This window comes from Coregonus lavaretus (assembly GCF_964263955.1).
Source record: "Coregonus lavaretus genome assembly, chromosome: 12".
NCBI classification, from domain to species: domain Eukaryota; kingdom Metazoa; phylum Chordata; class Actinopteri; order Salmoniformes; family Salmonidae; genus Coregonus; species Coregonus lavaretus.
The window spans coordinates 41,051,242-41,064,549 of NC_139999.1; the positions used below are offsets into that span (position 1 = coordinate 41,051,242).

Here is a 13,308-nt window from a genome sequence, read left to right on the forward strand (position 1 = left end):
TTGGCAAATGCTCACCTTTGATGGACACTGGCACGCTGGAGAAGTGTGCTCTTCACGGATGAATCCCGGTATCAACTGTACCGGGCAGATGGCGTGTATGGCATCGTGTGGGCGAGCGGTTTGCTGATGTCAACGGTGTGAACAGAGTGCCCCGTGGTGGTGGTGGGGTTATGGTATGGGCAGGCATAAGCTACGGACAACAAACACAATTGTATTTTATCTATGGAATTTTTATGGCGCAGAGATACCGTGGACGAGCTCCTGAGGCCCATTGTTGTGCCATCCACCGCCATCACCTCATGTTTCAGTATGATAATGCACAGCCCCATGTCTCAAGGATCTGTACACAATTCCTGAAAGCTGAAAATGTCCCAGTTCTTCCTTGGCCTACATACTCACCAGACATGTCACCCATTGATCATGTTTGGGATGCTCTGGATCGACGAGGAGGAATGGGACATCATTCCACAGGCCACAATCAACTCCCTGATCAACTCTATGCGAAGGAGATTTGTCAAACTGCATGAGGAAAATGGTGGTCACACCAGATACTGACTGGTTTTCTGATCCACGCCCCTACCTTAAAAAAAAAAAAAAAACGATATCTGTGACCAAGAGATGCATATCTGTATTCCCAGTCATGTGAAATCCATAGATTAAGCAGTGTTTACCAACACTGGTCCTCGAGTACCCCCAACAGTACACGTTGTTGTAGCCCTGGACAAACACGCCTCATTCAACTCATTGAGGGCTTGATGATGAGTTGACACGTTGAATCAGGTGTGCTTGGGGGTACTCGAGGACCAGGGTTGGGAAACACTGGATTAGGGCCTAATGAATTTATTTAAATTGATAGATGAACTGTAACTCAATAAAATCTGTTGCTGCAGGATTCTTTTCCTGCTGTAGCAAACTGGCTCAAATGACATCTGTAGAGTTCTCAGAATCAAAATGAAATCGTTTTAACATTCATCCATTGGAATGGAATGGAAATGTGTGGAATCTGGAATTGCACCCCCTCAATAATAATAATTGCACCCCCTCAATTAGGCTATTAGCTTTAGCTACAATCCATCCCAGTAGGGTTGCAAAGGTAGGGCTTATTACTGGAAACTTTCTAAGTTTACCAGTAAACTACCAGAATTTTGGTAGCTTTCCAGTTTTGGGGGGAATTATATAAAATGACATCTAGTGGCCTTTTTGGGTACTTCCGATTATCACAGATGTCTTTAATTATCTATGGTCCTCTGTGTGGCCTTATCACATATAAAATAAGATGATTAAAAAAGAATAACTATGACAAAGCTGTAAAACATTATCTTAAATATAAACCATCAACTTAGTGAATACCATTGGTGTTTAATATGAGGATTTCAGCATGAAATATCCTTTATATACTATGTTCTCCACACTTTTATTTATTTCAATATGTCTTTGTTGTAAATGCTTTGGCGCCAAACTGGTGGCAGTTGTGAAAACATTATGTCATTGCTGTTGATTAGATGCTTTTTTTCATTAATTAGGCTTTCTCTTGAACCATATGGTCTATCCCCTAGAAACTCATGGACACAGATAAAAACATTTTATACTAGCCTATCAGGCCTGCTATATATGAACACATTTAAAAAACTTATTCAAGTGTAAATTACCAAAGTTACCATAGATTACCTGTTAATGACCAACATTACCGAAGATTCCGCTAACTTTGGTAAATTACCGGTAGCTTTACAACCCTACATGCCAGGCTCTTTTGATGCCAGGCTATATTGATTTAAGTAGGTACAGTAGGCTACTTTTTAGCTGTGGTTGATTTAGGGCTGTTTGATTTCCTGGGCTGTGAAACCAATGCCCTTCTTTGACGTCAGGCGCGAGACGAGCAGCCGCAACGGATCTAGCGCTGCGCATAGAGCCAAACAGCCCATTAGAGGGAGAAGGGATTCTTGAGCTCTGCGCATTCAGGTAAGATTTTCATTCTATTTGGGCACATACGAAAACGTAGTCTAACCACATTTCAGACATTGCGTTTTTTGTTGTTGTCCTCGTGCAGGCTATAATGTCGCAGTATACTATTCTATAGCCTGTCTATCCAACTGGCGCATGTTCAATTTTGCATAGGCAATGTCTTGTACGTTCTACCGTAGCCTACAATTCATATCCAATGATGCTCTATGACAATAGCCGTTTTTATACACTCGCTGGACTATAGCCTACCCTTGAACGTTCAGAATGTTTATGCACACCCACACACGTTGTATTTTGATTCCAACAATCGCCTATTGATGTGCGCTATACTTGTAGGCTACCTGTGTTGGACAGATTAGTCAATATGATAATAGATTACATTTTTTGGCGGCTCTGATTCATAATCTCAATGGTCAACCCCTCTGCCATTGTAGGCCTACGGTTGTCATTGATAGACTAATCGTGCCTATGAAAACCTGCCAGTTTCTCACACAATTGACAATGAAGTAAGTATTTAGGCTGCGTTTACACAGGCAGACCAATTACATTTACATTTTAGTCATTTAGTAGACGCTCTTATCCAGAGCGACTTACAGTTAGTGAGTGCATACATTTTTCCATACAATTCTGATCTTTGTTTCACTAACTTATATCAGATATTTTTCAGAGCTTTTTACATTAGATCTTTCCACATCAGATCTTTTTTTTTGAGCTGGTCAGATTGTTGAAAAGACCTATTAGTGAAAAAAACGTCAGAATTTGTCTGCCTGTGTAAACGCAGCCCTATTCAATTATTTTCTATATCAGATCAATTTTTTCTTACATTTCAAGTCTTGTCATAGCCTGTTAGAAATTGAATAAAGCTAGAAGATCTGAGGCTATGGAACAAGATATTGCATATTTCCTGTGGATATTCTGCTATAGCCTATTCAGCCTCTGGCTTTCCTTACTACTTGAGAGATGCAATACTAAACTACTATTCATACATAGAGCAATAATGTCCAGGACTGCCACACTTTCCCATGTGACTATGGGTGCACTGCACTGTGCTACACACTAGGACTTTGCCTACAGGGTAATGGTCATCATCAGTTCTTGATAGGTTGGCATAACTTACACTTGTAGAGAGGTTGTAGTTGTACAACAGATGTTAGGGTCCAGAAAAATCTCCCTTTCTCTGTAGCCCTAAACAAGTATGTTTGACTGTTGCCTTATTCAACTTATTTTCACCTCATTACAACCTACAGACAAAGTATGTGAAATTAATAAAAATTGTACTGCTAAATCTCCTAGTAATACACTTCACTAAATGAAACATCCATCCTAATGATGGTGGATGAAACTACTTGAGCCTACTGCCTGAAAACAGTTACATCCATCAGTTTCCAGTGTTGACTCTGTTGAGTGTTGAACAATCTTATCTAAAGATGAGTAAAATCGTTGAAATTGTTGCGTATTATATTTTTGTTCAGTGTATATACAGTGCATTCAGAATGTATCCAGACCCCTTGAATTTTTCCACATATCGTTACGTTAGAGCCCTGTTCTAAAATGGATTAACCTCTACGGGATCGGTGTCCCATATACGGGACGGTTGAGCTAACATGCACTAATGTGATTAGCATGACTGTTGTAAGTAACATAAAACTTTCCAGGACATAGACATGTCTTATATGGGCAGAAAGCTTCAATTCTTGTTAATCTAACTGCCCTGTCCAATTTACAGTAGCTATTACAGTGAAGAAATACCATGCCTTTGTTTAAGGAGAGTGCACAACAACCAAAAACTTAGCACGGCAACTGGTTTGATACATTCACCTCTGAAGTTAAATAATGTACTTACATTCAGTAATCTTGCTCTGATTTGTCATTCTAAGGGTCCCAGAGATAAAATGTAGCATAGTTTTGTTTGATTAAATACATTTTTATATTCAAATGTAGGAACTGGGTTCTACAGTTTGAACCACTGCTGTCTCTGGCTCCACACCCACCCCGCCCGGCCATCTAGATGTGTGAAAGTTAGTGTATAAGCTAATGATCCATCATGTATGACATTCCTGGGAGTGTGTAAACTTACATTTTGTATTGCCATATCATTTTTTTATGTTCTCTATAGTTATGTACTTGAAAATGTATCAATTGACCAATTCGGCACATTTGGGCAGACTTGATACAAAATAGTCCAGTATTGCAATGCTGCACTGGATCGATCTGAAACTTTGCACACACACTGCTGCCATCTAGTGGTCAAGATCTAAATTGCGCCTAAACTGCAATATTATATTGTGGCCTTCCCCCTTTTTTTGTTTGTATCATCTTTTACCAGATCTAATGTGTTATATTCTCCTACATTCATTTCACATTTCCACAAACTTCAAAGTGTTTCCTTTCAAATGGTATCAATAATATGCATATCCTTGCTTCAGGTCCTGAGCTACAGGCAGTTAGATTTGGGTATGTCATTTTAGGCGAAAATTGAAAAAAAGGGTCCGATCCTTAAGAGGTTAAATGTTTTTTTCGTCCTCATCTAGACACAATACCCCATAATGACAAAGAAAAAACTGTTTTTTTTTAGATTTTTCAGCAAATTTATTAAAAATTAAAAACGGAAATATATTTTAACATTTACATTTTAGTCATTTAGCAGACGCTCTTATCCAGAGCGACTTACAATACAACAGGTGTAGACATTACAGTGAAATGCTTACTTACAAGCCCTTAACCAAGAATGCATTTTTTAAAGAAATGTTTAAAAAAAAGTGTTCAGTAAAGAGCAGCAGTAAAATAAAATAACAGTAGGGAGGCTATATACAGGGGGGTACCGGTACAGAGTCAATGTGCGGGGGCACGGGCTAGTCGAGGTAATTGAGGTAATATGTACATGTGGGTAGAGTTAAAGTGACTATGCATAAATAATAAACAGAGTAGCAGCAGCGTAAAAAGATGGGGTGGGGGGGCAGTGCAAATAGTCCGGGTAGCCATGATTAGCTGTTCAGGAGTCTTATGGCTTGGGGGTAGAAGCTGTTGAGAAGTATTTTGGACCTAGACTTGGCACTCCGGTACCGCTTGCCGTGCGGTAGCAGAGAGAACAGTCTATGACTAGGGTGGCTGGAGTCTTTGACAATTTTGAGGGCCTTCCTCTGACACCGCCTGGTATAGAGGTCCTGGATGGCTGGAAACTTGGCCCCAGTGATGTACTGGGCCGTACGGACTACCCTCTGTAGTGCCTTGCGGTTTGAGGCCGAGCAGTTGCCGTAACAGGCGATGATGCAACCAGTCAGGATGCTCTCGATGGTGCAGCTGTAGAACTTTTTGAGGATCTGAGGACCCATGCCAAATCTTTTCTGAGGGGGAATAGGCTTTGTCGTGCCCTCTTCACGACTGTCTTGGTGTGTTTGGACCATGATAGTTCGTTGGCGATGTGGACACCAAGGAACTTGAAGCTCTCAACCTGTTCCACTACAGCCAAGTCGATGAGAATGGGGGTGTGCTCAATGGGGGTGTGCTCAGTCCTCAGATTTTTCCTGTAGTCCACAATCATCTCCTTTGTCTTGATCACGTTGAGGGAGAGGTTGTTATCCTGGCACCACACGGCCAGGTCTCGGACCTCCTCCCTATAGGCTGTCTCATCGTTGTCGGTGATCAGGCCTACCACTGTTGTGTTATATAAATATCATATTTATTTAAGTATTCAGACCCTTTACTCAGTACTTTGTTGAAGCACCTTTGGCAGCGATTACAGCCTCGAGTCTTCTTGGGTATGACGCTACAAGCTTGGCATACCTGTATTTGGGGAGTTTCTCCCATTCTTCTCTGCAGATCCTCTCAAGCTCTGTCAGATTGGATGGGGAGTGTCGCTGCACAGCTATTTTCAGGTCTCTCCAGAGGTGTTCAATCATGTTCAAGTCCGGGCTCTGGCTGGGCCACTCAAGGACATTCAGAGACTTGTCCCGAAGCCACTCCTGCGTTGTTTTGGCTGTGTGCTTAGGGTCGTTGTCCTGTTGGAAGGTGAACCTTCGCCCCAGTCTAAGGTCCTGCGCGCTCTGGAGTAGGTTTTCATCATGGATCTCTCTGTACTTTGCTCTGTTTATCTTTCCCTCTATCCCGACTAGTCTCCCAGTCCCTGCCGCTGAAAAACATCCCCACAGCATGATGCTGCCACCACCATGCTTCACCTTAGAGATGGTGCCAGGTTTCCTCCAGACGTGACGCTTGGCATTCAGGCCAAAGAGTTCAATCTTGGTTTCATCAGACCAGAGAATCTTGTTTCTCATGGTCTTAGTCCTTTAGGTGCCTTTTGGCAAGCTCCAAGTGGGCTGTCATGTGCCTTTTACTGAGGAGTGGCTTCCGTCAGGCCACTCTACCATAAAGGCCTGATTGGTGGAGTACTGCAGAGATGGCTGGGCGGCCAGCTCTAGGAAGAGTCTTGGTGGTTCCAAACTTTTTCCATTTAAGAATGATGGAGGCTGCTGTGTTCTTGGGGACCTTCAATGCTGCAGACATTTTTGGTACCCCTACCCAGATCTGTGCTTCGACACAATCCTGTCCTTCGACCTCATGGCTTGGTTTTTGCTCTGACATGCACTGTCAACTGTGGGACCTTATATAGACAGGTGTGTGCCTTTCCAAATAATTTCCAATCAATTGAATTCACAACAAGTGGACTCCAATCAAGTTGTAGGATAATCAATGGAAACAGGATGCACCTGAGCTCAATTTCGAGTCTCACAGCAAAGGGTCTGAATACTTATGTAAATAAGGTAATTGTTTTTTATTTTTAATAAATTTGCTAACATTTCTAAAAACCAGTTTTCACTGTCATTATGGGGTATTGTATGTCCATTTTAGAAGAAGGCAGTAACGTAACAAAATGGGAAAAGGGGTAGGGGTCTGAATATTTTCCGAATGGAGTCATAAGTTTGGACACACCTACTCATTCAAGGGTTTTTCTTTATTTTTACTATTTTCTACATTGTAGAATAATAGTGAAGACATCAAAACTATGAAATAACACATATATAATCATGTAGTAACCAAAAAAGTGTTAAACAAATCAAAATATATTTTATATTTGAGATTCTTCAAATAGCCACCCTTTGCCTTGATGACAGCTTTGCACACTCTTGGCATTCTCTCAACCAGCTTCACCTGGAATGCTTTTCCAACAGTCTTGAAGGAGTTCCCACATATGCTGAGCAATTGTTGGCTTCTTTTCCTTCACTCTGCCGTCCGACTCATCCCAAACTATCTCAATTTGGTTGAGGTCGGGGGATTGTGGAGGCCAGGTCATCTGATGCAGCACTCCATCACTCTCCTTCTTGGTCAAATAGCCCTTACACCGCCTGGAGGTGTATTGGGTCATTGTCTGTGTAAGGGCCATTGTCCTGTTGAAAAACAAATTATAGTCTCACTAAACCCAAACCAGATGGGATGGCATATCGCTGCAGAATGCTGTGGTAGCCATGCTGGTTAAGTTAAGTGTGCCTTGAATTCTAAATAAATCACAGACAGTGTCACCAGCAAAGCACCCCCACACCATAACACCTCCTCCTCCATGCTTTACGGTGGGAACTACACATGCAGAGACCATCCGTTCACCCACACCGCGTCTCACAAAGCCACGGCGGTTGGAACTAAAAATCTCAAATTTGGACACATTTCCACCGGTCTATGTCCATTGCCCGTGTTTCTTGGCCCAAGCAGGTCTCTTCTTCTTATTGGTGTCCTTTAGTCGTGGTTTCTTTGCAGCAATTCGACCATGAAGGCCTGATTCACACAGTCCCATCTGAACAGTTGATGTTGAGATGTGTCTGTGACTTGAACTCTGTGAAGCATTTATTTGGGCTGCAATTTCTGAGGCTGGTAACTCTAATGAACTTATCCCCTGCAGCAGAGGTAACTCTGGGTCTTCCATTCCTGTGGCGGTCCTCATGAGAGCCAGTTTCATCATAGCGCTTGATGGTTTTTGCGACTGCACTTGAAGAAACTTTCAAAGTTCTTGAAATGTTCCGTATTGACTGACCTTCATGTCTTTAAGTAATGATGGACTGTCCCCCCCCCCACCTTGTCACAACACAACTGATTGGCTCAAACTCTTTAAGAAGGAAATGAATTCCACAAATTAACTTTTAAGAAGGCACACCTGTTAATTGAAATGCATTCCAGGTGACTACCTCATGAAGCTGGTTGAGAGAATGCTGAGAGTGTGCAAAGCTGTCATCAAGGCAAAGGGTGGCTATTTGAAGAATCTCAATTATAAAATATATTTTGATTTGTTTAACACTTTTTTTGTTTACTACATGATTCCATATGTGTTATTTCATAGTTTTGATGTTTTCACTATTATTCTACAATGTACATTTTTTTTCTCCAAATAAAGAAAAACCGTTGAATGAGTAGTTGTGTCCAAACCTTTGACTGGTAGTGTATGTATATTTATACACACACACACACTACATGAATAAGTATGTGGACACCTGCTCGTCGAACATCTCATTCCAAAATCATGGGCATTAATATGGAGTTGGTCCCCCCTTTGCTGCGATAACAGCCTCCACTCTTCTGGGAAGGCTTTCCACTAGAGGTTGGAATATTGCTGCAGGGACTTGCTTCCATTCAGCCACGAGCATTAGTGAGTTCGGGCACTGATGTTGGGTGATTAGGCCTGGCTCTCAGTCAGCATTTCAATTCATCCCAAAGGTGCTCTATGGGTTTGAGGTCAGGGCTCTGTGCAGGCCAGTCAAGTTCTTCCACACCTATCTCAACAAACCATTTCTGTATGGACCTTGCTTTGTGCCCAGGGGCATTGTCATGCTGAAACAGGAAAGGGCCTTCCCCAAACTGTTGCCACAAAGTTGGAAGCACAGAATTTACAACACTCCAACCGACGCTTGGCAATGTGCATGGTGATCTTAAGCTTGTATGTGGCTGCTCGCCCATGGATACCCATTTCATGTATCTCCTGACAAACAGTTATTGTGCAGACGTTGCTTCCAGAGGCAGTTTGGAACTTGGTAGTGAGTGTTGCAACCTAGGACAGACAATCTTTTTATTTATCTATGAAATTTGTCTGCGGGCCCATCCCTGATATATATACTGAACAAAAATATAAACGCAACATTTAAAGTGTTAGTCCCATGTTTCATGAGATAAAATAAAAGATCCCAGAAATGTTCCATACGCACAAAAAGTGTATTTCTCTAAAATGTTGTTCACAAATCTGTTTACATCCCAGTTAGTGAGCATTTCTCCTTTGCCAAGATAATCCATCCACCTGGCAGGTGTGGCATATCAAGAAGCTGATTAAACAGCATGATCGTTACACAGGTGCACCTTGTGCTGGGGACAATAAAAGGCCACTAAAATGTGCTGTTTTGTCACACAACACAATGTCACAGTCTCAAGTTTTGAGGGAGCGTGCATTTGGCATGCAGACTGCAGGAATGTCCACCAGAGCTGTTGCCAGAGAATTTAATGTTCATTTCTCTACCATAAGCTGCCTCAAACGTCGTTTTAGAGAATTTGGCAGTACGACCAACCGGCCTCACAACCCGTGTAACCACGCCAGCCCAGGACCTCCATATCCGGCTTCTTCACCTGCGGGATTGTCTGAGACCAGTCACCCGGACAGCTGATGAAACTGAGGAGTATTTCTGTCTGTAATAAAGCCCTTTTGTGGGGAAAAACAAATTCTGATTTGCTGGGCCTGGCTCCCAAGTGGGTGGGCCTATGCCCTCCCAGGCCCACCCATGGCTGCGCCCCTGCCAAGTCATGTGAAATCCATAGATTAGGGTCTAATTAATTAATTAAAATTGATTTATTTTCCTTATATGAACTGTAACTCAGTAAAATCTTTGAAATTGTTGCTTGTTGCATTTATATTTTTGTTCAGTATAATATACTGTATATAGAATCTAGAACCACCTTTCTCTCTCTCTCTCTCTCTCTCTCTCTCTCTCTCTCTCTCTCTCTCTCACTCTCTCTCTCCCTTCCTCCCTTCCTCCCTTCTTCCTCCCTTCTTCTCTTAGCCTTGTGGGAAATACACAACATCGAGTGGTGATCACTCTTTCCTCTGGTAATTTATCGACTGAAATGTCCTCTGTGAGTTGGAATGAATAACATACTAAAGGAGACGGCATTGGAAAGTGCTTTAAATCTCCCATATTGATCAATACATCTGGTTTAGCACCATGTCTGTGTCCCGAATGGCACCCTATTCCTTATTTGTGTGTGTGTCTTTGTCTTTTCCAGTGAGCAGGTTTTGCTGGTTAATTTTGAATTCGAATTTTGAATTTGATTAGGATCCCCATTAGCTGACGCCATAACGTCGGCTAATCTTCCTGGGGTCCAACACAGAACTAAAAAGACATTACAAACAATTTACATTAAGACATTAACAAGTATACATTGCAGACAATTAAAATACCCGACATGTGATACGTTTAACATTCAGTAAATGCTCTCTGGGATTAGTATCTGCCCAGTCATATGGTTGATCGCATTAGATATTATTTACTTTTTTTTCCTTTAAGGTGGATTTACTAAATGGTGATGCAAAGCTTTCTGCCTGACTGTCCACCACTTTACCCCTCCACAGTTCTCCCGTGGCCGATCGGATTGACAGTTTAGGATAGGATGCCCCTTGGAGATCTAGAGGACGGGAATGGATGGAAAAAGAAGACGTCAGACATCAAAGAAAACTATGACTTCAAAGAAATTCTGGGAACGTAAGTGTTCTGACACCACTGTTACAGTAATAGCTACAGTGGGGTCCGGAATGATTGGATCCCTTGATAAAGATGAGCAAAAAAGACTGTGTATAAAATAAATGATACAAATACTGAGCTATATTGTATGCAAAAAAAAATGGAAAAATATATACTAATACAAGTGCTCAGAGAAATAGATTTTGTTTAACAAGTAATACAAAAAATACCCCCAAAATAGTGGTCAAAATTATTGGAGAATGACCCTGAGCATTTTTCTAAAATGTTTCATGAGATTGGAGAACACATTGGGAGGGATCTTAGACCATTCCTCCATACAGAATCTTTCCAGATCCTTGATACCCTTCGTCTGCGCTTATGGACTGCCCTCTTCAATTCAAACCACTGGTTTTCAATTGGGTTCATGTCCAGAGACTGAGATGGCCATTGCAAAATGTTGATTTTGTGGTCAATTAACACATTTCTTTGTGGATGTGTGTTTGGGATATTGTCTTGCTGGAAGTTTCAGCCTCCCAGCTGAGGCAACCAGTTTTTTGGCTAAAACATCCTGGTACTTGGTGAAGTTCATGATGCCGTTGGGCCCCAGGACCAGTGGAAGCAAAATAGCCCAATAACATCAAAGATCCACCACCATATTTTACAGTAGGGGTGAGGTATTTTCTGCATATGCATATGCATATGGTCATATGACATGAAAATAGAGGTCTTTGGCCACGCACACCAGCGGTGCAGAGAATACCTCATCCCTACTGTAAAATATGGTGGTGGATCTTTGATGTTGTGGGGCAATTTTGCTTCCGCTGGTCCTGGGGCCCTTGTTAAGGTGAACTGCATAATTTTTGCCAAAAAACCTGGTTGCCTCTGCCAGGAGGCTGAAACTTGAACGCAAGTGAATCTTCCTGCAAGAAAATAACCCCAAGCACACATCAAGTCCATAAGCGCAGACTAAGGATATCAGTAGGGCCCTCTAAAATCAGTTAAATTATTTGCATGATTCCGTTGTCTCCGTTTTTGTTTTTCCAGGTTTCTGTTTTTCAATCTCAAAATCATACTTATTTTAATAGGAAAAACAACAAAATTGGATGTTATAAGTCCACAACAATGCTTAAACCACACCAGAAGACCACTTTTGAGGTTTGGGAAAAATCTGACATTTTGAATTTTGGGTGTATTTACCCTAGTTCAACTGCGCACTAGCAAGAGACCGTTATTTGGTTAGCAATGTTTCTGTAGCACTCATGTGATTGCAGAGTTGCAAAACAAATAGCCACTGGATTGATGCAAATAATCATTAGATCATTCTGCCAGTTAGGCATAGGCTACTTTGTAGTTAACATTTCATTGAGGTTTTTGGGAAAGCCTTTCCATCTACCAGAAGAAGGTTGTCATTACATTAGCATCATCGATAACGGCTACACAAAGTGGTAGACAAATGCGCGCACACACAGAGTGTCAGAGGAAGGCCCAAAAAATTATTAAAGACTCCAGTCTCTCTGCTACTGCACACCAAGCGGTGCCGGAGCACCGTGTCTAGGTCCAAAAGGCTCCTTAACAGCTTGTACCCATAAGCCATAAGACTGCTGAACAATTAATCAATTGGCCACCCTCGACTAACCTGTACTCCCACACATTGACTCGGTACCGGTACCCCCTGTATATAGCCTCATTATTGTTATTTTATTGTGTTACTTTTTTTTAAATTTTAGTTTATTAAGTAAATATTTTCTTAACTCTAACAACTGTAGCTCAGTTGGTAGAGCAACGCGCTTGCAACGCCAGGGTTGTGGGTTCGATTCCCACGGGGGGCCAATATGAAAAATGTATGCACTCACTAAAACTGTAAGTCGCTCTGGATAAGAGCATCTGCTAAATGACTAAAATGTAAAAAAATGTAAACTTAACAGCATTGTTAGTTAAGGGCTTGTAAGTAAGAATTTCACGGTAAGGTCTACTTACACCTGTTGTTTTCGGCGCATGTGACAAATAAAATTAGATTTGATTCCTGTGATGTTGCCTCTTCAGAAAGTGTAAGGAAAATATGAATCACTGAAGCTTTTTGTGCATGTTTTATGATAATCTTGGGCAGATTAATGCATTTTCTAATCAATTCAATACATTAAGTTGATTTTCCTACTAAATTCATTTTTTTTTTTATATTGTTGAATTCCATTTAATGTCTAGATTCCGGGATTCCGTCCCCATTCTCCGCAACACAGATTTTATAGGGCCCTAATTATCTAGGATCTGGAAAGATTCTCCAATCTCATAAAACATTTTAGAAAACGGCTCATTGTCGTTAATCCTCGCAAGGGGAGGGTGCTGGAGTATTGAAAACAGGGGATCAAATATTCTTACTCCTACCTTTTTTATACATTTTTTTTTGTTAAACAAAATATCTTTCTCTGAGCAATTGTATTAATATAAAATAATATAGTTTAAAAAAAATGTGAAGCATACAATATAGTTTAGTATTTGAATGATTTATTTTATGCAGTTTTTAGCTCATCTTTATAAAGGGGTCCAACAATTCCGGACCCCACTGTATATAAGTCTCAATGCTGGGAGAGAGATGTGCAAGAAGAAGTATATCACGTTTAGCGTTCCAGAGAGATTAGTGTTC

The 13,308-nt window shown here is 41.3% G+C and overlaps 1 protein-coding gene across 1 annotated transcript in view; it reads left to right on the forward strand.

Annotated features, from left to right (window-relative positions):
• The first annotated feature begins 1,901 nt into the window (after nucleotides 1-1,901).
• camk1a (calcium/calmodulin-dependent protein kinase Ia) overlaps nucleotides 1,902-13,308 on the forward strand; it is a 57,368-nt gene continuing 45,961 nt past the window's right edge. The window contains exons 1-2 of the mRNA XM_084172747.1: nucleotides 1,902-1,959; nucleotides 10,559-10,688. Of these exons, the coding sequence (XP_084028873.1) occupies nucleotides 10,597-10,688 (92 nt within the window). The 5' untranslated portion in view covers nucleotides 1,902-1,959; nucleotides 10,559-10,596. The remainder of the gene's footprint in view (nucleotides 1,960-10,558; nucleotides 10,689-13,308) is intronic.